The 27,657-nt window shown below is 45.5% G+C and overlaps 1 protein-coding gene across 1 annotated transcript in view; it reads right to left on the bottom strand.

Annotated features, from left to right (window-relative positions):
* LOC135400528 (glucose dehydrogenase [FAD, quinone]-like) overlaps positions 1 to 27,657 on the bottom strand; it is a 30,954-nt gene that overhangs the window by 2,820 nt on the left and 477 nt on the right. The window contains exons 2-5 of the mRNA XM_064632361.1: positions 20,478 to 20,680; positions 10,069 to 10,236; positions 3,330 to 3,377; positions 2,473 to 2,650 (exon numbers count right to left, since the gene is read on the bottom strand). Of these exons, the coding sequence (XP_064488431.1) occupies positions 2,473 to 2,650; positions 3,330 to 3,377; positions 10,069 to 10,236; positions 20,478 to 20,680 (597 nt within the window). The remainder of the gene's footprint in view (positions 1 to 2,472; positions 2,651 to 3,329; positions 3,378 to 10,068; positions 10,237 to 20,477; positions 20,681 to 27,657) is intronic.

Below are 27,657 nucleotides of genomic sequence, written 5' to 3' on the forward strand. Positions count from 1 at the left end.
ACGTGTTGCCACCCGAACATGACTGCAAGCACTCTAGCGGTTTTAGTCACTTGAATCACGCTAGGGGCACCGCGGTCGCCCGTCTTCGGGTTCCGCCCTCTGCTAAACCACGTGAACTTTGACGTGCGGGCCAAGTTCCGCCGCACGTCGTTATTATGACCCGAAGATAGGAGTCGGTTGTATGTTGCGACTATCATGGTCTAGGCCGCCGATTGTTCTGGGACGATGATTTGCAGGGCCTCGAGGGCCGCCTGACTGTCCGTGAACAGCCTACGCGCCAGGCGCGGATACCGCAATGTGGTTCAAGGCGGTCAGTATGGCGAAGAGCTCTGACTCGGTAGATGACGTTTCGTAGGGGAGTTTCTGCGACATTTCAAAGTTTTCATGTGGGATGTAAAAAGCTGCTGTTGAACCACCTTCGGACAATGATTCATAGGTGTACACAGGGAGTCGTTGATAGTAAGTTGATCTGAGGTGCTCCACAGTAAGTTGATGAGCAACAACGGGAGGCACAGAGGTTTTCTTCAGAAGACCAGGAATGTGATCACATACAGGAGTGGTCCCCCATGTACCTGGAGAGGGGCCGGAGAGATAACGCGGTCCGCCTCCGGGTGGGCCGTGTCTTTGAATGGCGCGGCCGATAACAAGGTTGTGGGGGCAGTATCGCTTGCGGTACTGTTTCCGGGAAAGAATTTTTCTTTCGCATACAGGAGGCCTGCGAACAGTCCACGTTGGCGGGACATAGGAACACACTGGTGGTGTGGTGGGGAGGCTCAGTTTCAGGCGGTCAACAGCGCTGCCAACGCAAGAGTCCGGACAGTAAATATCGATTAGCCCAAGATAATGGTAGGGGCGCTGTGTGAAGTTTTGAGAAGGTAGGGCCATAATGCTATCGCGTTAAAAAAATAACGGAGATTTCTGAATAAAGCCATATTTTTAAGCATTGTTTTACCCTTTCCCAGTTACGGACGCTACAAGCTGGCCTTCGGGTGCGCTTTCGTAAACTACTAGAGCAACTAACTTGAGGGTTAAGATGGGGGCACCTTAATTCTAGGTAAAACCGTGACACGCACAAAAAAAGAGACGAAAGAGTTATGTGCAGACGCCATTGCAAAGTAGCAAACCTGAAGCCATCCGTTGTCAATAATGTCAACTAGCTGTTTCTCCCTCCTTTTACTACTTCATTGAAACTGTGAGCAAAGGTTACAACACAGTGTGCAAACAGGATATAATTTATTTCAGCGCTCCCGAAACGCAGCTTATTTTTGACCATTTCTGGGTACGCATATGCATATGCCCCGCGACTTCTGGGGGGCGACCGCCATATCTGTTTTATATGAAAACATGCTGAAGGCTGTGATGCGACTTGAAGCTTTTTCTTGCAATGCCTTGTACTCTGTTGCGTCGTCGACTGCCGAAACATTCCAGGCGTAAATGTTGTACGATTCTTCCGCTTGCCGCCGGAATAGCATCACCGAAAGAAGCCTGAGCTTTGGATCCGCGTCGTTGGGCTCATGAAGAAAGATGGTTCCGCGTAGGTGCCGACATAGATCTATAGAACTCACAAGGCACGCTCTCTGTACCCAACCTCTTCCTCTCTGCCGGTGTTTGCGCAGGCGGTTTGAAGGTTCTCGCAACGCCTGTAACCATGAACTGAGCCCGAACCCGAACCGAAAACCGCTCCCGAACCGTTATTTCTGCCAAAACCGAACCTGACCGGGAGCAGAACAGGAAAAAATAATAGCGGTAACTGGTTCACAACGAGACTGTTGGACATACAAGAAGTCAGCATAAGATTTCAAGTGCCTCTCAAAGCCCGAAAGAGGACATACTGGTCTCTATATCGTGGATTTCGCAAATTTTCTCCTAGCACTCAAAACGAGGACATATAGTAAGTGTACTTTCGGCGTCTTTTTTAACAGACTAACACGTTTTTGGCGCGGCCGAATCGGAACTGAACCTGAACAAAATCCAAGCAAGACAAATCCAAACCGAACCCGTATTTTTTTTTTTTGATTCGACATCCTTCCTAAACGGTGTTGCGCCATACTGTACGAGCGTCGGATGATCGTTGGAATGAAAACATCGCATGTTATAAATATGCCTTAACAAGTTTTCATTAGGTTTTTTGGGTGTATCACGTGTTGTTTGTTTCCACAGGTGCAGGCTATGCCATTCTAAACAAATGTTATCCTGCACTAGAGCCTCCAACAATGTTAGCAAGGTGCACGTGGCGTTACTTCGTTATTCCGCCGCCAGGAGCGACGCGTACAGGGAAAAGTTCCACCGCTCTTTTTGCCTGTGTACGTTTTTATTGTATGGTACTTTCGGCATTTCATGGAAGTTAGGTCGTCATTTCTTGTCTGTGTGGTCCTCGTTGATGTGGTCGACGAGTAGGGTCACTGCGGCCCGCGACTAGATTTGAGTGTGAGGCCCCCGCTCTAGGGTAATATACGGCATGTATTGACCTACCTGCAACGCAGGTCTTTATGTCATCGGGATGAGTGTAATAGCGTGGGTCTATGAGTGGAAAGTCGTGGAGGTCCGGGCTAGCCAGCCTTATAAGTCCCTTGGATTTTGGTTTGAGTATAAAAGGGTACATCTGGAAGCCTGGTTCCCCTTGGTGCGGACCAATGAAGGCATCGTAGTCCTGCATGAAGGAATGAAGTCTCTTAAAAAAGTGAAAGTAGCTCTTCTATCCAAGGAAATATCTGGGGAAGCGCACAGCTATACGGCCTGGACTGCCGAGCTTTAGGTTCGTACGGGCTGATCAGGTGATGACGAGGAATAGAGTAGAATCGAAGTTCCTTTAAGTTGCCTTGCCCCACTGTCGTCACAGCTTTTCCATCAGGGGCGTCAGAAGCGCATGGCTACAAGGAGCGGGCTCAAGCTCGGAGTACTAGTACACTAAGAACTTCCTGTGTTTAATAAGATGGCGCAATAGAAAGAAGAGATTAGGAAGTGAATAGACTTTCACTGTGCCAATATTCAAAGCTCTTTTGACCTGTTTGGACACTGTAGGACATCGATCATTGTTGTGGAGGGGCTTATTATTTCATCCCTCACATTTCCACCAGCAATGGGATAGAGTGCCGCCCCCGGCGATGAAATTCCCCATTCATCATCTTTGTTGTTGTTCTCTGCCAATATGTGAGGTCCTTATGCCTTATCCCTGTCTAGGAAAGGGAGAAGGAAGGCTACCACAGCCTAAGATTGGGGGGTTTCCTCCTTGTCGTCACGTTCTGACTCCCCTGTTGTTCGCGCGTTCCCGTCATGGCTACTACGATGTTCGATACGATATCGTTCCCCGCAAAAAGTATCCAGCGTACCTCTCCCCGAATTCCAATGTCCGTGTACAGTGTTCTTATCTCTGGTATGGTCGGTCGAACGGAAATCATGGGTATTTCTGCATCCGCATGGCCAGGAGTAGGGCCATATTTTGTCCGGGGAAAGAGGATGAATTCTATTCCCCCTCCAACACTGTAGGGACCTGCATGAAACCGATGTTAGCATCTCAATAATATAAAAATTTGAATCATCTACGGGCATTAAGGAGTCTATCACATCCGTCCTGGTCAATTCCGAAACTATAGTTCAGTTTTACTCCGCGTTCATCACTGATAATAAATGCCGAAAACGCTACGCGAATTGGTGGCGCTGGTCATGGCGCAGTATGATGTAACACATGGAAAGAGCAGACGCGGCATATTGAGAGTATCCAGGGATTCCATCTCTGGAAACGTCACCCGGATAAGGTCAATCAGTGAGCGCCCTTTGGCACTAACTATCTCGCAGATACAGCTTCCCTCTCCTCAGTGTGTACAGGGTCACATATAGGGTAAAGATTAAGGCAAAGAAACTGGAGATGACCCACCCGTCAAGCACGCAAGTTGGGATTATACTGATTGCACTGGTGGCAGTTGGTCCAGCATAGACGGGTCCGGGATTGTGCCTCGCCAAATGTGCATCGTGTCGACGAAGAGCCGACCAATATACAACGGATTGCGGGATAGATGTATGCCTCACAGAATACATGTATATCTCATATCTCACCTGAACTATTGGTGATGTATTCGAGGACGGTAGAGACCTGTCTGCCAGGCAAATCAGCGTCAACCTTCATTCTGGTTATGACTCCTCCAACAGTAACGTGATCCATAAGGTTGTCGCCTACTGGTAGGTCAGCTATGACGGGAATCTATGACATTGAAGAGAAAAGAACCACTGTTAGATTGTTTTCCTTTCTTCCATATCAACCGGAAGGGATGTCAAACTTATAAAATGACGCACAAAGAAGTTCAACCTCGTCTTTTATACCCGGCATTGGTAGAGAAAGGCACGAGTTTGGCAACAATAGGTGGCGGTGCCGTCATCTCATTTTCCTTGCACTTGCGAGCTGTCCTTGTCGCTCGCTCTGTGTTCCAATGCTGTACTTTCGAATAGTTGCGAATTTATAATTGGTTAAGGTTTACTAAGGGCGTGAAGGGTGCTTATTAAAGGTGCAATGAGGTGACATTTAACATGACTCGAAACACTGCCCGTCCGTCAAGCTGTTCGCAAGGAGTCACCATGTAAATATTTTCGCTCTGGGGTGTGTTTAGTTGCGAAATGGAATTTATAAAAACAGTCGGAGAAAGCAACCGCGAACGGCCGATGTGATCCTCGCGTGCGTTTTTTTCTTTGTTTTGTTGCATCAGCTCACGCGCCGCATATACATGCTTGAACTGTTGCCCCCTATCTGCCACGGTTCGATCCACGCAAATCGTGCAAATTCGAGGAGAAAATATATGGGGAGGACCAGTGTGACGATCGCGAAACTTCTTCCTGTTCCTGGCATCTACCATACTCTTGAATGGTTAAGCTTTTAAAAAGAATTCCAATCTAGTGACACAGCCACACTGGTCATGATAGCCTACATGTAATCGCATTGGAAACGTTCAAATCAATCATTCTAGATTTGCATCTCTTCTCTTGTGCCGTGCACAAGTATATGTGTGTGTTGGCGCAACCAGGATCAGAGGGAGGCGAAAGTGAAGTGGGTTTTCGTATTGAGCCTCCCCTGCCTTGGAGGTCTGGCTACGCTACGCTGGTCACGTGCAGGAGTGTAAAAAGCCCTCTCGTTCTGCATTGCGCTCTTCTTACGAGAATATTTTGGAAAGGTGTGTGGAACAGAAGCCTCGCGCACAGGTCAACAGCACTCATCGCTTTTTCGCAGGAGCTCATTTTATTTGTTGCAGAACACGCCAGAACGAAACACACACAAAATATTTCAGAGGTCACCTGAGTGCTCCTATAAGGATGTAAAGGTAAAGGTCCTTAAGGATGTAAAGTGCTAGTAGTTGAGGCAATGAAACAAATCTTTACCGAAATGTGCAATGGGGCTTTATAACGTCATAACGTTATAAAACACCTTGCATATTTTTGTTAAAGAAGGGCTGTTGATGAAGAGGTGCCAGCATTGGAATTCGGATAGGACGAACCTAAATGAACCAAGTGTTCATTGCTGGTTTTTCTGTTTGCTTTCTACTTCGATCCGTCTATGTCCTTCGTCTCCTCGAACCCGAGTAAACATTGACATCCTCAGATGCATTCCAGCCAGCTTGCATTCGTCTATATTATCCTATTTTGTTCATACACCTGTTTCTCAACAGTGTAATGCATAAAAAAACTGCAGTATTTTCACGAAAGCGCATGTAAACATTTCGTATCCAGCATCGTAGACCCGACGTGCTCTGTCACTCTGAAGCGGTCACTCTACGAAGAAATGTTCACCCTGTCAGCGTTCCCCAAGCTGAGATTCGAGAGCATTTGAGTAATTGCCAGTAGTATGGCATTGAGGTCGCATTGACGCCACATCGCAATGAGGCCAGATCTGTGGGCTGTTGCAGACGCCTGCCAGGACAGGCAGGTGTCTCAAAACGCGTCAGGAAGGTAGAGCGACACTTTGTATCTTTAGGGGGAGCTGGGCGGGGTATCTTACATTTGGGATGTTGGTTGATAGTATACAGGGTGTCCCAGCTAAGTGTATACAGATTTAAAAAAATATATAACACTTTTTCCAAGATGAAATCAATTGCAATACAGCATATGCTGAAGGGCACTCCCTAGGAGGGCATTAGCAAAGTCCAAAGGCAATGTTTTAATTAACTTTCATTAATTAACTTGTTAATTATAAAAGCTACAAAGTTGTCCCAATGAGAACACCTGTTCCTTTCGGTCACCTGATATCGTAGCCGTTTTCAGAACAAAAATCCGTTCTATAGATCGCCCGCAAAAAATTAGTGAAGGAACGCCATTTTTTCTTTATTTGTTCATTGCGCATCTTCGCAGACGCGTATTTCCTTCATCCCCAACGTGAGAGGGGGAAGGAGCACACTGCCGTCTCATGCGTCGAAGATGAGCTTTAACTTGCGGAAACAAAACAAAAACAAATGTATCCGGTGACTCTATCGGAACTGGCCTTATCTTGGGTTGCATGTTCTGTTGCCTTTTAATCTTTTTCCAGGACGCGAGAGGCGATAGTGTGCTCTTTCTCCCTCTCACATCGGGGATGAAGGAAAGACGCGTCTTCTAAGAAGCGCAATGAACAAAATAAAGAAAAAAATGGCGTTCTTTCACGCGTTTTTTGCGGGCGATCTATCGAACGGATTTTTGTTCTGGAAAGGGCTACGATATCAGGTGACCGAAAGGAACAGATGTTCTCATTGGGACAACTTTGTAGCTTTTATAATTAACAAGTTAATTAATGAAAGTTAATTAAGACATTGCCTTTGGACTTTGCTAATGCCCTCCTAGAGAGTGCCCTTCAGCATATGCTGTATTGCAATTGATTTCATCTTGGAAAAAGTGTTATATGTATTTTTAAAAAATCTGTATACACTTAGCTGGGACACCCTGTATATATTACCCTTTGTTGGTATATATTACCATCATGAGACACATCTTGAAGTGGTCTAAACATTGTGTGTTTTGAATCTTACTGGATTTCTTTCATTGCAATCTGCATGTCTTACACTGTGCTTCCCAAAATTCTTCTCTATGTGAAGCAGAAGCATCATCACACTAATTTATAGTTTTTAGTAGGATGACGCCATAGGGTGCGTGGTTATTAATACCTCCTATAGACAAAGCCCGGTCGCTTGAGCAACGTGGTGAAACCATTGAGAATCACCTGACACCTGCACTTCTTGCACCAGGTGTAAGAGGCCAGCACCTATGCATTCTGTTTGAAGAGTTGCAACTAGTACCACTGAACTTTTGCATTCATTTCATGGTACAAATGTTCCAAACCCTAAAACCTCCACACAGTCAGTAGAGTAGGTTCCAAGGGTAGAGTGCAGGACAAGCAGATGACCCACACACAGTAGCTGTTGAAAGTGAACACATGCTCATGAAAATGCGGAAGCCTTGCCAATGATGAGCAAAGTCCGTTAAAAATATAGCGGTTTCTTTCAGCACGTAAGACTGTAAAAGCAGTTTCTTTCTTGCATCAACTTTTTCTGCAATTTTATTAATACGTCAGCATTAGAAGCCCCACTCTGAAGAATAGCGCGCGTCGTAGCGGGGTAAGTGTGGTGCCCGTCATGTAAAGAAGAAAAGGAGGCGCCCCAACGGCTCTTCCGAGAGAAGAGAGAAGCGTGGGGAAAGTGACGTAAGGATAGGAGATTAACTGTAGCTTCTTTGGAGCCACACGGAGGTGACGTTACCTGAATAGCCCAATGAGGTCACTTTTCACACGCCACTTTGGGGACCACTTTGGTGCGCTAACACCACACCACTCCAATTATTCCGAAACTGTGCGTTCTGGGCTCCCATAGAGACGTATGAACCTGAAACTCGAATGCCAGCGGTCACGTCACAGGAGTGGCCCTCGATCTTGGCTTCACTTCTCGTGGTGATAGGGCCTTTCCTCTCTTTCCTTCCTTCATGGGTGTCCATGTACAGCGCGGCACATGAAGAAGAGCGAATCGAGCTGTGCTTCATGAACCGATTCGCTGTACTCGGTCTCGTGGAAGCGCGGAAGGGCGGAGTGACGGAGCAGCCGTCGCGCAGGTCATCCGCTGGAGCTGGAGCCGTCGTGGGTTGCGCCTCACCTCTGGATATGTTCAGACATGTCTCATGCGTTCTCTGAGAGTTTCGCGAGTGGCTGAGTTTGTGTCCCATGTCGTGTGGCAGCTTCAACTGCAACATTCTCTGATGGATCCCAGACCTTCTACTAGTCAAAATACTAGTCAAAGTATATAAAAATATAAGAAGCAGAACAGTAGCGTAAGAGAAGCAATTAGAAGCAAGACGGACGTCTAATGCTAACGCATTGTCATCGCATCAGTTACATTAATCGCCCTCTAGTTTTATTGTCATATCACTCGCTTTGGTTTTGGACAAAATATTAGAGATTCAAACATTGTTGAGATTGATTTAACGAGGCAAGGTGGCAGAAGCAACAAGAGCTTGCATTTGGTCAGTGTAGTTTCATGTGGTGCTTTCGTACACTGTTAAAACAGAACTTCACCACATAGCACGCTCCTAGCCAACCATCATTCCGAATGATATCATTCTGTGCATTGATCTGTTGAAAATGAGAGGAGGCGCCTATCTGGGACAGATTATCTTGTCCCAGATAGGCGCCTCCCCCCTGTTTTGAACAAATCATGACACAGAATGATATCATTTGGTATGATGGTTGGTTAGGAGCGTGCTATGTGGTGAAGTTCTGTTTTAACAGTGTAGTATGCTGCAGAACCCGCATCCATTTGCAAAGTTTTCCGACTGCAGTTGCTGCGACCTTTCCGAATCTGTATTAAGGAGTCGAAGCACCCCAACTGCAGTATATGCTGCCATAGCGACACAAACAATGTACAAATAACGTGTGAACTGCAATAGAACTGCACTCAGTGGAAGAGGACGCAGCAGACGGCATCAGATGGTGAAGGTGAAAGGACTAGCCATTGTCGGCCTCACAGAGGTGGGCAACGTCACGACCGATGCCTTGGGGAATGTGTGTCTGGCCGGTGTGAATGGGCCAACTTCTAGAGGAACTGTGCCGACATCTGTCTGAAAGCGTCTGAGGAAAGCCCAAGGAAAACCCCAGACAGCACAGATGGCACCGCGATTCGAACCCGGGTACCTCCCACTCTCGACGTGACATGGCCAGCACGCTAACCACTTACATTCTCGCATTTTTTTTTTCAGTCAGAAGGGTGGCTGCACTGGTCAGAAACTTTTCCATCACTTCCGCTGCACTCTTGGTGAAAAAGGTAAAATTGGGACAGCACCTTTTATGGCGAAAATAATATACCTTATGTCTACGTGTGAAGGAGTGAGAGGAGGCATTAAACATGCCTTCTGTATCTAGGTGGCGTTGGCCTGCAATGCGTCTGGCAACATTTCTCTTGGAAGGGCGATTTCCGTCTTCTCACCATAGCCGCTGGCAGACATGCAGCGTCTGCTGAAGGGTGGAAACCCTCGCGCCGTGGTTAGGAGAGAGAATACCAACTCCGTGTTGTCACCCTGCTCTAAGAGAATGTTGGAGAAGTCTTGAGGCTTCTTTACAAAGAAGTCAGGAAAGTTCACTAATGTTATTTTTTACCTCGCGTACATAATTTTTGAGGAGTGTTGACTTAAAATACGAAATTAAATAGAAATGATTTTTCAAGTCCACAGCGGCACTTGAAGTACGTATACACATCCCTAACTTGCAGTTCATGGCAAAAACTAATGCCATATATTTTGTAGGAAATAGCAACAACACTCGGGAGCTGTTTGCTCCTCCACTATTTTGCTATGTAAAATTCTCAGATCGTCACAGGGATGATATACATCGCATGAAGTAATTCTTATGTATAAAAAAACATGAGTAAAATTTTGTACATTGAATGTTTATCATTTAAATAACATCATGTGGCTGACTCTGCAATTTTGATTCCTGGAAAATGTTAGCATAGTCTGCTATGCCTGTGCAGCGTAGCATTAGTTTGCGCTACTATCAATAGCTGCAATTAAACCTCGCACACCTAGCAGAGCCACCTTTGTGCTTTTTCATGCAAACTTTTCTGGCTTCCAACCTACCCCTAAGCTTTCGAGGTGTTCTCTTGGGCCGATACCTGACACCATTAGTAATTGTGGAGACCTCACTGTACCAGCAGACAGGATGACCTCTTGGTTAGCATTCACGGTGTAAGTTTGTCCTTGCTTTTCGAACGTCACACCAGTGGCATCCAATCCATTGAGGATAATCTACAAGTACAAAGTAAGTAAGTCGCTGACCACAGCATTAGGGACTTAATCTGCCTCCTGCAAGAAAATATGAATTGACAATGATACAGTTCTCCAAAGACAGATAGGAGGAAGCCAACAGCTCAAGATGACAAGGAGACAGTCAACTCGCGGAACTCGCGCGCCCCCTACCGCTTATACCATCACTATTTCCATAACCTTCACTATATACTTTCACGACGAGATGTAACAGACCATGTGCACATGCCAGACTTAACTCTTCAACTGCAATTTGTTCAGCGTGACTAAAAATGCTTACTTTTGTTGCGAAGCTGTTCAATGAGATATGAAGGTTAGGCCTTTCATCAACGATAGGTAAAACCCACGCCTTGCTTACACTCACACGTCGTCCGTTCAAAATATTGTTCTGGACACGGGAATAGCCTGAGGAAGGAACAAAGCGTTAGAATGCAGAGCAGCATATAACTAGAGGAGTTGTTCCCGCCCCTCCATGTTTCTGTGTAAGAACGTGGTGTTCACATATGCACCAGTATATGCAATGTAACACTCGAGGTGCGATAAACTGCAATTTCTGGGCTGCGTGCGTTGTGTAGGCCAACGAAACATTGTTTGAATTGAATAGAGATGTCTCCTGTATATTTGGTTACCATTAATATCCTTCAGTTGTTGTGAACGCGGCGTTAGTTTTTGGAACATATCCACCAAATCCATAGTACCCACAACCTCGGGAATGGTCTCCAACGATAAACGACAGATGATCAATCTCTCCCTATTAATATTTTTTGCCAACATCAACATCAACTCTGGCATCCAAAACGTATGGTGCCTATTCATATCCAGCACGTCTTCCTTGAGAACGGGGCACGAATCAGTTGCTGGAAGTAGCATAAGGTTGTGAAACGATACGATTTCAACATAGTGGAAAAACCGCTTAAAGTAGCCTGAAGAACTCGAGAAGAAAGCGCCTTCTTTTTTCTTTAGTTCTTTTTTCTGGGCGCCGCACGTCCCGCGTCTCGACTGGTTGCTCTTGCTAGCAGATGATTCGCAGAGGCCAATGAAAGACGCTGTGCCACCTGAGACCCGAATAGCCGCCAGGCGCGTGCTCGCTCGCAAAGCAACGTTCTCAGTAACTTTACACTTCCCAAATGAAATATTTAGTGTGACAGTTCCTGAAGGTAGTATGCTCATAAGACACCGAAAGAAGACAGATGTTCCAAGTGCCTTCCATGTTCCTTTAAAGCAACCGCAGCGCTTTTCTGTCAAGCAGCTTTACCGATTGGATTCACGCTACCGGAGGCTGCCCATGAAATGGGAAGTGGACAGTGGGAGCCTTGGATATACATATGCTCCTGGGCTTCAAGAGGACGGTTCGCTCTCCAAGCATATATTTCTGTTTTCATGTGCAGGGATTCTTGAAATTCCTGCTTAACTTTTTGCTGACTTAAAGGGACAGTCTGGACCCCAGATGTGAAGTAAATAGGCATTATCAGATGGTTCCTTATATCTTTGCGAGCCACCATGTAAAATATTTCGTTTATATTCAGCTCCGAGAATTTGTAATGCGATTTTCAAAATGCAGCTTTTGCCCCCGACTGAAAGCCGCACTTCGAACAGTCCTGACGCCAGGAGCGTTCTCTTCCGGCCTTTTTGATGTCTGCTCCGAACCTCTCGACAGGTTGTGTGTTGTGCATCACCGTTCCTGGTTCCCATACTTTCATTAGCGACTTTCGTCAAGCACATCCAGCTATCGAATTCACCAATTCTTACTCGGCTCTAACTGTTAACTGCCTGGGTGTCCAAGTAAAGTTATCTGACCGGGTCGTAACTACGGACCTGTTCCGTAAACCTAGATTCCCGGCAGTACCGAGCGCTCAATAGTTGCCACCCGCGGCACACTAAACTTGCCATCCCCTACAGTCAGGCACTTCGTTATAGACGCATCTGTTCCATCGACAGTGATATGGACACATATTTGAACCAACTTAAGCAAACATTCATCAGTCGTGAATTCCCATCCAATTTAGTAGAGGACGAAGGCTCGCAGGACAGATCGCAAAGCTCTGTCCCAAAACCGCATCCGCAAATCAGCGGACAGTGGTTCCGTTAACCTCATTTTAGCATTCAATAATAATATTTCAAACATCAACAGTATACTTAATCGCCGCCGCAGTATTCTTCAGTCAGAGCGCATGGGCCAAATCTTCCCGGAACCCCCACGGGTGACCTACAGGCGCACGCAAAACCTCTATGATAATCTACGTAGTCAGCTCCAGGGTCAACCGACCAGCAAGTCCGACAGCATGCTGCCATCCGTGCAATTGCTGCAGGTGTCAAATATATAAACTAATGCAAACTGCCGACGTGCCGACGAGCATAAATTCTAGTTTCTTCGTCCAAATTCATGGTGACTTTGACTGTAATTCATGCAAGGTCATTTATGCCATTCAGTGCAACGCATGTCAAGCACAATTATGTAGGTGAAACAAAAACATCTTCTCAGATCAGATTCAACAACCACCGGTCGGACGTTAACAAAAAGCCAACTCTCCTTGTTTCTCTTCATTTCAAACAGCCTGATTATTCAATAAATGATGTCGCCCTTTTTATGCTCCAATCAAACTTTACTTCAGATAGAGGCAGGAAACCACGCCCGTCTTACCTCATTTACAAGTTCCACTCAATCATTAACGAAGATCCCGGTGTATTTTCAACAGTAAGGAATCTGGTTGCCTAGATGGGATATATGCTAATTTTTTCTTCGCGATGAAACTCCCCACTCTCCATCTCAAAATAGAGTTGCTGTTTTTTTCCTTTTGCTTCTTTCCTTTTTTTTCTTTTCAGCTACGGCCTAAGCACAGCTAAACCTGAGCTGGCTCCTCACCAAGAATGACATCACCACCTGGACTTGACCTTGTGGAATGTTCCAGAATGTGACTCACCGAGGACCTCCACGTGGCGTACTTGCACCGACTATGACATCACTTACCGAACCTATTTAAGCCATATGCAACCACTGTACCCCTTTTGTCCTGACGAAGACGGTGCCAATGGGGAAACGTCGACCGTCTTTTAAACGTTTCATAGTACATTATAGTCTTTGAGTTAAATTACCCACTAAATAAACTAGTTTTTGTTAACTTTCCTGTAATCTGTCGTCCACGTCTTATAATTTTACTTATATACATATAGTGAACGTTGAGGTAAATGGGAGACAGATGACAAAAGTAGGGGAAGTAACAAAGAGGGGTTTACTAAAAGTTATAAAAGCTAGGGGCGACGTCTACGTAACGCCGGAAGCTCCGCCTTCGTCAGGACAAAAATAGCTAAATGTGGCCACGAGGCTAATAAGGGACTTTGCAATCACGTCACGACCGGTTGACGGAAATTCCCGCCACCACGCGGTAGTCAATGCGGTGAATTCCGGAATGCTTTTGTGTTAGGTCCAGGGGTGAGGTCATCGTCCTTGTGGGTCAGCGGGGACGAAGGCGGAGCTTCCGCCGTAACGTAGACGTCGCCCCTAGCTTTTATAACTTTCTTTTGTTATTTCCCCTACTTCTGTCTTCTGTCTCCCACTTATCTCAATGTTCACTATAATTATGTAGCTGTCCGATCCAAACTTTTCAAGACATATGTAGGTTTACACTGAGCTCCTGACTATGCCGTGAGAAGTGGAACATGCTGTGATACCTTCTTGAGTGGGTCCGTTATAATCAATCCGCTTATATCCTTTCTGAGCGGAGGCTTCCAAGAACTTTTCGCTCAGTAAGGACTGGTAGGAATTCCGAGTAACAGGAAGGTTCCCCTTTGTGCCGTGATAACCTGTTTATAAGACACATTGAAAATTATCGTCAGAAATGCACACTTGTGATAATCAATGGTGGCAGTTTTCATTGTTTTTGGTAACGATATGAGAACACGGAACAACAACTAATACATGACGGCGATAACATCGGATGTTGCACCGTCGAGTGTAGTTCCACACCGCGTCACATGGGAGATATTAGGGAGTTTTAGTGCATTGTACGCTATCGGCTTTGCGTACGTAAGGGATAGCGTGGTGGTTCCGCGCAATCTGCGAAGCTGAGTTTATATGTTGCGCGTGCGCAGAACCACTAAGTCCATTCCTTACGTATGAAAAGGTGACAGCGTACGATATACTAAAACTCACTATTAGATTAGCGATATGAGAATGAAGTGAAAGTGCAACGGCAAACGGTTCAGTAGCTCGCTGAACAAATTGCTTCTCAGGCCCGGTTTCACCAACGTTGCTTAACTTTGAACCGAGATCAAAGGTTGCCAAAACTTGAAATTAACACTCAATTCTTTCTTTTGCAAACGTTAGTTGTTGACGTGATAAATGTTTCAGTGACAAGAACTCCCTCTCTAGTGAAGCAGATTTAAACGTTAAATTCAAAAGTAACAACAAAAATATAAAACACTGAAGCTTTCCTTTAATGGGTACAAGCTTTCATGCAGTTATGGTGAGCTATAATGCAGTGGACTGCATGAAGCTTGTATCCATTAAAGGAAATCGTTAGTGTTTTATATTTTTGTTGTTACTTTTGCCAAGTGGATCATGACCCCAACCCTCTACATTCTTCAACCGTTAAATTCAAGTTAAGGGACCGTTGATCTCGGTTCAAATGTTAATGTGCGTTGGTGAAACCCGTCCTCGGTATCGTATAAGCAGGCCTCCACAGCTCCCCGCCGAGGGACGTTGCGGACATTGGCCAAAAGGACATTGCGCGCTCGGCGATTGGCTGGATTCGAAATAGCATTCGTTCGCGGGCAGCCGCTATTGCGTGCAATTAGGAGAAGGGAAGAGTGACAGCGTCACGACGATGTCGGTTGACAGCACCGTAGGTCCGTATTGTTCAAAGAGAAGTGTGTTCGCGGACTTGTTCCTGTACGAAGTGACTCTGCGCATGTTGTGATGTTTCCCGGCACAAATTCAGAACTGGAATGCAGTGGTAAGCTGACATCTAAGGAACACTTTTGAGCGCCGTCGCCTTTTCAAATGCAGCGACATCGGAGACAGGATTCGGTGTCGGTGCGACAGAAGCATTCCCGTTTTGTTGTGACTTCTGATGGACTGCAAGCAACGAAAGAAGATGCTCGCCGCGACATCGCATGCACTCATGTGAGCGCGTCGCTCGCTTCTAGGAGTAGACTTTTGCGAGCTCGAACTTGGTTTGATAGTCAACGAACGCAACCATTTGGGCTCTGTACGCACGGTGGATATTTGTGTCAGACTTTTGGGTGAATACGATGCACCAAATGAAAGTGTATTTTGTCCAAAATTTGCCTTAGTTGTTTTGGAATACGGAATAACGAGCGTCAGGCATGAAAAACGGTAAAAGTAACAGCCGATGGTATCCAGGACTGGCCGAAAGGGGAGCCAAACTGAGAGACACCTGATTGTCTGAATGATAGTCATCACAGTTCATTTTCATTGATCGCATGCTCAGCGTTTCCTGAATTATCTTAAAATATGGGTTCTATGGGGAGCTGTGGGGGCCTGGTGTAAGTAGCTCACATACTTCACCACTTCTGCAGAGACCACCATGCAATTAGTGCTATATCCCATATAGCAGGACCCAGGGACTGGGTCCTGCTGAAGGAAGAAGCTGACACAATACCAACTTCATTTATTATGAAGTTATCCTTCATCCATCTTATCCTTCATTCATTTATTATTATTTATTATGTGTTACCAAAATGTTGTGACTACCACGACGTGAAAAAATTCTGTGTACCCGCTTAGAACGTTTGAAGAATAAGTATATTAGATAATCATATACAGGGCTTCGTTGTCATATAGATATACCTCTTATAAGAAAGATACGTTACGATAGATACGATGCGAAAGATGCGTACAGCACAGAAGTCGTTTTTGCAGTTGAGGTATCCGACCAGGCGGATATCCTATCGAAGAGAGTATGTACCTGTAACATGACTAATCGACCAGTCGAGAGGATTTTGCACCCAGGTCTTGTTTCTACGGTTTGCACTGTCCTACTTTGTTGTTATTCTTTGCTACAGGGATGACATCCGAAGGTCGTTACCGGCTGTGGGAGATGACGCCATCGTTTTTGAACGCACCTGGAACTAGAGCTCTGTACTGCCAACTTTTCCGGGCCCGACGCGGTCCGAGCGCATCGAAAAATGGCCCGACCCGGCCTGGGCCTTCCTGTTTCTATGCGGCGCGGCCCAGTGACTCAGCGAATAGTGCCCCGCCTAGCATTCCCAGTCGTGACTTACGCGTTTCTAGCGCGTATCAAACAAATTTATAAGTATATTTATAAGAAGAGGGGCAACTGCAACAAATATATAAGAACTGTCGATTTAACACCGCAAAAGCACGAAACCAAGTTAAACTTGGAACGCACGCGGGCAAGCGCGTTATCGTTAAGCTACAAGTTTTTCTGGAGGTCGAGGATGTTGTCGGCAAACTCCTGCTGCCAATTCCTGCCCGTCTCGCCGATCTTTCGAACGTGATTGTGAATTATATGAGGAGTCAGGAGCAATGTCAAGTGGCTTTGAGAAGGTTGCAGAGGGTCGAATCATACGTATAATGCAGTGTATTCCTCCTGTTTTTGAAAATATATGCCCAGGAGTACCGCCACCACGTGATGATATGAACCAAGAGAACCTCCGTTGTGTGCAATTATATGCGTGACCCTGCCGAGCCAGGCCCTCAGAAACTTATTTGTCGGCATCGGCTCGACCCACAAGTCCGATAAAAATCCCGGCCCGGCCCGCGTGCCGGGTCGGGGGCCTGTGCACGTGCAGGGCTCTATATAGCTGGAACGATTGTTATTATCTTGATCTTACCAGCATTGATGTTGGTCTCCGCTGAGCGACTCGAAATTATCTAACGATCCAACCTGGAAGGACGATGGGATCGGTAGCTTACCGTTGTTGACATGTTCTGGAATCATGAAGTTTTCCACATCCTTGAAGTATGGTAAGACATCCTTGAATGCCCATCCGTTTGCACCCAGCTCCTCCCAACGGTCGTAGTCCTTGGAGTTACCACGTATGACGATCATGAAGTTGAAAACACTAGTTCCTCCGAGAGCTTTTCCACTAATCCAGCGAGATTTCTGAAATATATTCTTTGAAATGACCTTTTTGTCGTGAGAATGCACACGTTCGGAGAATGTCAAACAACAGGGACTTTCCAAGCGGCACAACATCTTGCCCTAATATTGGACCGATATTGCCAGTATTTGTACAAGATCGAGCCAGGATGTTGTGCTGCTTCTACTTGGGTTTATTTGAATGATGATGAGTGTGGAGTTTCATCGCCAAGGGCAATACTCTACCCCATTGCGGGCGGTAATGTGCTAAGATGGAATAACGAATCGTCTCACAGCTTCTACCGAAGTCCTACGATGTCCAACAATATTTGGATGCACTCGGTAAACAGCCCATTAGCGGGCTAATTTGGCCATGGACCAATCAATTTTGACACAGTGAGAGGGCGCGAGTCTGCCCGTTTTAAAGGCGCTGAAAGCGCCGATATGACAGGTTCATAATGGGGGCAATGAAGATCGATGTGCTCTAAATCTTCAAGATCACCACAGTGACGGCGTCTGTAGTCAACTTGCCGAGCCAACTTGTAGCAAGCGGTATCGTCGCTGAGCTGCAAAAGCCACATTGGGTCGCATCCGATGAAGTAAAGCTGATTTACAGTACGACGGTGCCTGCTAGACGACATGTGACTGGTCGCAGCGCAGGGCCGTCGTTAAATTTCTAACGACTGCGTCTGCCAGCGACAAACGAGTAGAGCGCGTCTTTACTCCTGGCGATGGCTGGACATAGCGTCGTGTGTGTATTGTCAGCAAGCAAGGAACCTGTCTACGGAGGTAGGTCCCTTTGCACGCGCTGCAATTCTAGCCTACAATCTGGAGAACAACTGGAGGCGTCGACCACAACGTCGAAGCCGCAAACGATCATCAGAATCTCCACGAAACACGTCTGGTGAATGACAAAGATAAAATAATGGAAGAAGCCCAAAAAAACAAACAAAAAAACCGTTTCGATAAGGTGACTCCTGGGCTCATTTAAAGTGTGTCCTTGAGCATTCCTTGTGAGGACTGAAGTGAGGTTCCTGGCTTATCTCAAGAGGTATCCTATTTCTCATGAATTTGTTAGGAATGAATGTTTCGGACCATTAAGTGTGAGAAGTCGGGGACAGCAAGCACGCGACACAAGGAGCACGAGTAAAATGTACGCCACGCAGAGATGGAGGCTTAGGAGGGGATGCGTTCCCTCGTCATAGTCTCGGGCACTTCCCTTCCTGGGTTCCGCAGCTTCTTTGTGGACACGTGCTAGCCTTGGTCTATTTGGGTAGCTGAGGTGCACCAAACGCTTGGTGCCCCGCGTTTTTACTTACACTTTTACGAAAAAAAAAAAGAAAAACGAAGAAAAACAACAAAGGTAGAATTTGATACCTTTAGACTTTATAACAAAGGTATATCTTTTGGAATCAGTCATTTCTGCGCCTGTTTCACCTTGGTGGCGAAGGTAGGTGAGAACGCGGTCTCGGTTCATGAGGGTACCCAAATGGACAAAAAGAAAGAGAGAGAAAAGACGGAAAGACAGAGAGAGAGAGAGTCCTATGTTGCACTTTAAGCCCGGTCACTCCACGACACTTGGTCACCACTTCTGAATGCCGCTGCAAAGCCACCTCTCGTGTGTGTCGCGTACCCCCTCCCGTGCGTACCCCCCCCTCATTATCATTATATATATATCTGGGGAATATTGGATACGTAGTGTTGGGCTGAGTGCCTATGTAGTGTGTCACTGTTCATTGAGGACCATTACTCCGTTCGAAACTGATCTATTCTTCCGTAGATGCCGAACAAACTTTCTACATTGGCGAAGTAGAGTGTCGCCCCAGGAGAAGCAGTCACCAAATCAACACCATAAAATAAAGTTGTTGTCTTTCTACATATGTATATGCGTACACATCATGTGTAAACACCAGGTTGAATCATTTTTTTGCACAGGTTGTACATGTGGGTCGTTGTCGTGGTCGTTGTACATGTTGTCGTGGGTTGTGTTTGTGGGTCGTACGGTTACTGAACCCGACATAAACGGGTCGAGTTGACTTATCGCACCGCCTCACATCAATCATCCCTAGAGGAATGCGTGACGCGTTCTGGTGGGAGAGGATTTTCTGCGATAAACCAGCTCGACCCGCTTTTGTCGAGTTCATGTAAACGGGGCCAACCTGTACAAACCATGTACAACCTGTGTCGAACCTGATTCCACGCGTATGCGGTCCCAGTGCCTGTTGTGATTCCAAGCAAGCACACGTGAAATAAACACGTTTTTGTTGTTCCCAATGAAGGTTGTTAAATCTGAGATGGAGTGTAGAAATAAGTGAATGCGTCTATTAGCCAGCAAGGGACAGCAACTGCACATGGCGACGAGGAAGCTGAGGAACATGGGAAAGGAATTGGCGGGGACTAATACCCTAGTCAGACGGCAAACCTAAGTCCTTTAGCGGAAAGGCCGTTACTTCACCTGGAGTCCAATCATCATTCGGAGTGACATCGTTCTCTGCCCTGATTTGTTGAAAATGGGAGGCGTACACCTTTTTTATTACAATTATGCTGTTCATAATTGCCACAAAAAAGGCGTACGCCTCCTGTTTTCAACAAATCAGGGCGGAGAACGATGTCATTCGAAATCATGATTGGACTCCAGGTGAAGTAACGGCCTTTCCGCTAAAGGACTTAGGTTTGCCGTCTGACTAGGGTATTAGTCCCCGCCAATTCCTTTCCTCCTTTGAGTTAACGCAAGCACTTCCCGGCTTGTTGTGCATCGCTCACAGCTGAAAAGCAGAAGGGTGCGCTTAGATTTTATAGTATTAGCCTCTTCCAGAATGCCAAAAAATGTTTCCAATTTCGCAAGTTTGTGAACGATTAAGGTAGTCTTGAAATGCAAGTAGTAATAGGAAGTTTCGTGAAGTGATAATACAGACGGGTAGAAGCTAGTCTGAATAATGAAACATAAAAAAAAAAACTTTATCAGCGTTCTTTAACGGTGTTCTTAACTGTTTTTTTAACAATACGAAAACAGATACCATATTGGTACCATTTTGTTCGAGAATGTGTGGAGGAGCCGTGACTGGCATGGCGTCCCGCAGCTTGTTTTGGCATGCAGTGTAGAGTAAGAACTGCGACCATTCTCAAGCATTCGGGATGTAGGAGACAATCAGCACTCACCTTGCCTTCGAGGGAAAGGCAGCTTTTTTTCTGCGGCACTGTCCTGTACTTCCAGTCGAAATGTTCATTGAAATGCAAAAAGTTGAACAGGGGAATCTCTGTTGTGGCGTCTTCAGCTTTTCCAGCTTCGATTACGAGGACTGTGATGTTGGGGTCTTCTGATAATTTGTTAGCCAGGACACATCCTGCAGTTCCTCCTCCCACTGCAAAGAATGTACTCGGTGTGCGAGGGAATAATCAGGCGAAAGGGGCTTCCAGTTGTAAGATGACGTTCATTGCGAAAGAGTGAGGAGTGGATGCTCCTGACAGTTCAAAGCACCTGTAAAGTTTAGTTGAGCTTCGTAGAGTTCCGAGACATTATGACTGCTGACACGATTAACGTAAGACGGGTCTTTTTGGTTAGAGCTGGGTGGAAAGATTGATTTCCATATATTCCTTCCATTACGTAAAGCTGGCCATGGCTGCGCAACGCGAACCTTCTTTGAGCTAGTAGGACAGCGCCCTTTGAAGAGGAAGTGGAATTAAATTGTGAGAAAAAAAAAGAGAAATTAAATGCATCATTCGACAATTCACTACTCGAAGACTGGAACTGCCTCTCACCTCCTCAGAAAGGAAGTTGCAACCTACACTCACGCTGCGCCCGCCCACATACACACGTACATACTATTCCCCGAACAGTTGCAATATCAACGAAACGCCATGACGAAAAGAAAGATGCGAAAAACAGAACAATGAACTCTATACTCTGCGCACAGACACACCTAGCACTACAGCCTAACACACTGTCTCCATAGCACGATTCATGAAGTTTATATACGCCGGAGACTTGCAGTGTCTCCCTCCTTGCACTCCAAGGAAAAGAAAAAAAGAAAAAAGTAGACTTTCAGCGGTTTTGGGTAGAAGTGTTTTGCAACAGATTCCAAACCCATATGGACTCCTAGCCCGAATTGAGCACGAAAGGTACGGTTACCTTCACAGCTACGTAAAAGGAACGGACTCGTCCGTTGCGTCGTTTGTGGTTTATGCACGAACGAAACCGCTATTTACGCTCTCCTCTCTTTCTCAAGAGGCACACGGCAATGCTGAGGGGCATGTCATTGGTCTCCTCAAATGGTTTCGTCTAATCATCGTGGGATACCCATGAGAAACCGCTCCGCATTGCCGAGCGTCTTGAGAAAGAGAAAACTTGGAGTGCGTAAATTGCGGTTTCGTTGGCGCATAAATCAGAAGCGACGCAACGGGCGAGTCCCTTTCCTTTTGCGTTGCTGTGAAGGTAACCGTATCTTTCATTCTGCGAGGAGAAATGTTTTTCTTCACATAAATGTCCTACGGTTGGAAAGGAAAGTCACATCGATTCATAATTTATTTTTTTATCTTCTGTGCTGTGGTCCCTTAATGAGGCGACGATTTTGGTGCTACTTTTCAGTTTCGCACAGATTATGCGCCCCTCCGAATCTGTCAGCGCCTTACTCCTTTATAGCGTTACCTTTAAGTAAACGTCTTTCGACACTTTTTACTGGGGTGTATACTGGGGTAGTCAGTTCGACTTCCGCCGAAACTCACCTCCCCATTTTTTTTCTTTATCACATTACATCACATTACATTACACTCTTTAGTTCAGCCTTGGGAATAGGAAAAACACACTTTTTTTTCAGCGATTAAAGGTGTCAAAAATTACTACGAACGTTTCCATTTGCCAAATGCAGCAACTTTTATTGCAAAGTGTACGCTGTAGTGCAAAATGAAAATGTAGAGCTTGCACCTGAGCAGCAGCTGTGACGCAATCTTTATTTCCTGGAAACCCGTTCCGCTTTGTCGGAATCACGTCCCTAACCACGTTGAACAAGCGCTTAACTGGGTACTGCACGTATACGGAGTACCATATGCTACGACAAGGCTTGTGTTGTCGTAAAAACAGCTTTTCCCAGGCGTCCTTCCTGATGACGAGTGGACGAAAAATACCTAAAACTCCACCTTGCGAGTTATTTTGTTACCAGAGGAATATTGTTTAGCGTAAGAGTCCTGCTGAGGGCAACACAAATCACAAATTGAATTGACGTTTACGCAGTTGTAACGCGATTTTCACCGTCAGCTGTGTGTGCATTAACGTTTAATGGTTCTTACGGTAGAAACGGTTCATCATCATGCGATGTCCATTGACCAGTTCGCTCGAGCCTTCATAATGTCATCTCGCGTATTATACGCTGCTCGCCACCAGTCCGGTCTCTCGGCACTTTCCGGTCTTTATCAACTCACGTTTTCGCACATTGGGCCTGTTGGATGAACCTACTCTTTTCTCAAACGTTTTAACGTAGGAGTACGAGTTAAACCACTTCGTATTGTGCGAGGCGGCGATCTCGTGACCCGCGTTTTCAGGCAACGCTATAAAATGTCACGCACTTCCCGATTTCGAACGACATCTCGAGATTGAGATACGCGCGTGAATTTGTAATACGATTTTAATAGGAGATACAGGAATCAATTTTCTGTCGTTCGACGCCAAGGTCGCGTTCATGGACAGCTTGACGGCCGCGATTTTGTGAATGTTGCATGAACCGTCGTGCCGTCCGCTATAAGCGTAGCACGTCAACGGCGGTGGACGAGGCCATAGCCACACGGTAAAGACCCGGATAGCTCAACCGATTAGCACGCTCCTAGACAGCCACCGTCCCGAATAACAACGCTCTCTCCTTTGATTTGATGAAAAGGAGCGGGGGGTACGCCATTTTTGTTGCAATTATAAACGGCATAATGCCACAAAAATGGCGTACGCCCTCTTCAGCAAATCGGGGAAAAGAACGCTGTCACTGGGGCAGAGCCGTAGCGAGGCAAGTTTGCGCCCAGGGCAGGGTAAATCTGAAGAAGCGCCTCCGTTCTCCCACTGCCGTCAGAGGCCCTGTAAACAAGGGAATGAAAACGCCTATTTCCAGTGCCGATATCGCACATTCAAATTTTCTCCGTTCCTGCTTTAGTCTGTCCAGTCAACCTGCCAGGGCCCGCCGTTCGGCGCCCACACTGGGGAGGGCGCAGGGGCGGCTGCCCCTCTCGCCTCCCTCCTTCCCGTCGCTACGGCTCTGCTCTGGGGATGACGGTTACCTGAGAACGTGCTATGCGGTGAAGTTCATTGTTATGTCGGTCTAGGACAGAGGTGGGCAAATGCCCTCACGATCTTTGCCCTCACCTCAATTTTCATCCCGGATGTTTTTCCTCACCTCACCTCACCTCATTTTTTGGGTGAATTTTGTTCCTCACCTCACCTCACCTCAACGTCCTTTTAAAACTATTTTCCTCACATCACCTAATTTTTGGGGGATTTCGTTCCTCACCTCTTTTAAAATTATTTTCCTCACCTCACTTCACCTTTCTGAAAAATTTTCGTCACCTCACCTCACCTCAACCTGCTTTCTGAAGTATTTTTCTCACCTCACCTCATCTCGACCTTCATTCTAAAGTATCTTCCTCACCCCACCCCACCTCATCTCAACCTTCTTTCTAAAATATATTCATTAGTTATAATTTTTGCCGTTTTCACTTCACAATTGCTCTTTAAATTAGGAGTGGCGTTGCCCATAGCCACAGTTGCTTCGCGGCGCTAACACAGAATGAAAAAAGTATTGGGAGCGGGTAGGTGCACACGTTGTAGTTGGCTTTTTACGTTGGTTGATTCGTTTCGTTTATTTATTCCTGACAACAAGTTTCAAATACCCACAACTAAGATTCATTACCTTGCTTGGTTCGTCCTTCTTGCAACAAGTATCCACTACATGTACGATCAGTAAAAATTGGACGTAGGGTGCATGGGTAGAGAAGTTGCACAAACCGAGCAATTTTGAGTTGTTTGTTTTTCATACTGGCACGCCAGAAATGGCCTTTGTCGAGTATCTCTCGAGCGAGAATGGTAATGGGGCTGCGGAAGTCGTTTTCCGGTTGGTGTGCATGCAGCTATACTTCGAATTAGTTGTACATTTTGCATTGTTGTCTGTTATGACTTGATATTATCGATCAATATTATTTAAATAGCAGACGTATTTATTTGTAGCCGGAATTCGGGGACCTTTTCTTCAAGACCTTTGTTTTGAAGCAATCAGGTAGACATGCTGTACGGATTACTAGTGACTTATACGAGTATGTTAACTTACTAATTAAATTACTTTATGTAGACACAGACCTCTTGTTCCTTTTCACCTACCTTCATTGCCGTACTAAAAGCTCAATGGTTCAACTTGTTGCAATACGGAATATATGCCAGTATTTGCACTTATTGCACTTAAAGCGCGTGTTGTTGCCTCCATTTGAGTGAGGGTGAGGGAGGTCCGAGAGACCTCCTGGGATTTCAGTATTTTTTATATTTATAAGCTCATCGTGTTTTTATGATCAACAGCGGAAGAATGAATAATTTTTGCCGAGTAGCTTTCGTGCAAAAAAAAAAGAAAAAAAATCGAGAAAATCCGGCTTTGAATTCGGCCGTGTTTGTACGCGTATATCTCCCGGGTGTTAAAAGATATTGTTGTGAATTTTTTTGATGCTTTATTATGCCTACACGTCAGCAGTCAGAGAGCAAATTGTAGCGCGCAGGTGCAACGCTGTGTGCTATAAAAACATAAAACAAATATGCCCTCTCGCGCAATTTGCTCCCAGTTTTGACGCGTGATATCTCTGGCTATAGATGTCCCTGATCGCCTTACTTGGTATCAGCTCACTCAGCTTTTAATGGTCTTTCATCCAGACTTGTGCCCGTTACAAAAAAAAAAGTAACTAAATACCGTTACCAGTTAGTTCAGAAAAAAGTAACTAAATACGTTACTCGTTACCAACATAGAAAAGTAACGAGTTCTCGTTACTCACAGGTAACGAGTTACTTTTACGTTACCGCCGCATAGTTAAAGGAGCCAACAAACATGCCGTCACTTGTCCTCAACTCTTTATTAATGAGAAATTGCACTTCAAAAGAAGCTGATCACCACACGTGGCAACGTGATTAGTGACCCTCCGTTTTGTCTTGTTCTGTCGCGTCTTGGGTATATAGTTTGGGTTATTGTAATAAACCTTTTGCTGAGTCTGAGAATTTGTCGTCCGTCCTTCGTGTTCCGTGTCTCTCGGCCCCTTACCATGATTCTATATCAGCTTGCCTGGACCTTCTCCCTTATTTCCTAAGTGGGGGTGATCGGAGATTACGAAAACACAAGAAAAGACACCGGTTTTCGTGCCACCGATCACCAACGGTTCCCAAAAACACACGCGGGGTTGCGTCATAATTTAGGGCGCTCAGAAGCTTAGTAAAGACAAGAAACGGCTAGAAGTCGAAACGCGGTTTTTGTAGCTATAGCACAATCGGTGACCATTCTTGGGAAGGAGTGATGGTCGGAGATTACGGAAACAAGAGAAAAGACAACAACAAATGCAGCGAGGGACTGCAAATACTATGAGTCACACATGGTCGGGGGTCACGCAGGTCAGATGTGCACGCATTGCGCCACACGGAGTGCCCAAATGTGCTCCCCCACGCTGAACAAAAGGAACGAGTAACGTCGGTAACGAGTTACCAATTTTTGTAACTGATTCCGTTACTATTACCATATTTTAAGAAGTAACTGAATCGTTACTTCGTTACCAAAAAAAGTAACCGTTACCAAGTAACGAGTTACTTGTAACGAGTTAAGCACAACTCTGCTTTCATCTGATACATCTATCCTGCATATACTTCCTAGCGGCATGTGGTGAAATAGGCAAATGTTTAGGCGTATTTCGAAAAAACATGGATTTTGCGCGTGTATTTCTCAAAAGTGTCCCACTTGATTTCGTATATATTTTGCCAGGATATGGCCCGACGTTAGGCCTTTCATCTAACGCAAAAAATTCTTCTCGAAAGACGTATGCTGGTGATTAGCGCTTTAAAACGCTTACTGTGTACGAACCTGTCGGAGATATCTACAGCTAGAGCAAGAAGCGTCGAAGCGGAACAAAACTGCGCGACAGGGCATGTTCGCCGCTTTTTATACAGCACAGTGTTGCACCTGTGCGCCAAAATTTGCGCTGGGACTGCTGGTAGGTAGGCATACTAAAGCATAAAAAGACCTCACTACGATATATTTTAAAACTTAGGATGTATACGCGTGCAAAATTGCAACAATCGAATTCAGGGCCTGATTTCTCGATTTTTGCACGGAAAGTATTCGGTAGGAATGATTAATTTTATCAATGTTGATCATCATGTACGATGAGCTTCTAAATATATATAAAAATAATGAAAATCCTGTGGAAGCTAACGTGGAACAGGCCTACAATTATGTTCTGGCTAATCTTTTCAGTGACTTCTATCTTTCAACAGTCTAACTTAACTGGCAACGAGTTCCGACTTCTATCTTTGTTCCATATAACATCTGTTAAGTGAATATTTGTGAAGTAAATAGTACATATGCGAGACTGGTGATTGTATACTTTCAATGTAACGCTCATTTTTTTTCATTGCTGGTGAAGTGATGCCATAAAGAACCCATGTATCTTGTGACTATGATGCAATAGAGAATTTTCTACAGTGACATATTGATTTTGCTTTTAAAAATCGCGCAAATTAACTCTTGTTTGGGGGGGGGGGGGGGTAGGAGGTACCCGTAAGTGTGCATTGGCTGCACCTCGGGAAATCGTTGGGGTACGATAGAGGCTGCCGATAACGGACCATTAACATCCCTAAGACCCCGAGACTAGGGAACACGAAGGGACAGACACAACACGAAGTCTCAAACACAGCTGAAAATTTTACTTCACAAAACAAGAAATATATACAAACAGAAGGGAAGGGAACATCCATTTGAGGACAAAAATAGGAGGTCATTTCGGGGGAACGAGCAGTCTGCTCAAGGCCGGACCGAGGATTAGGGATGGTTTGCTGACACAGTTCTCACAAGAAGTTATGAAAAGGGTCTCTCTCAAAAGCCTTCTGTGAGGGTCCACTTCGGATGCCTTTAGAATTGTTTCATCCTATAGAGGGAAGCAATCTGAGCATTCTTCCAAATGTTTAGCAATTTCAGAGTTTGAAGCTTTATTTTTTACTTTTGATGAATGCTCTCTCAAACTATCATTTAAGCAACGTTTTGTCTGGCCAATATAACAGAAACCACAAGCTAAGGGGATCTGGTAAACAACGTTTGAAGAACAGGGGACAAATTTATTCCGGTGATTC

Source organism: Ornithodoros turicata, chromosome 7 (genome assembly GCF_037126465.1).
Source record: "Ornithodoros turicata isolate Travis chromosome 7, ASM3712646v1, whole genome shotgun sequence".
Lineage (NCBI taxonomy): Eukaryota > Metazoa > Arthropoda > Arachnida > Ixodida > Argasidae > Ornithodoros > Ornithodoros turicata.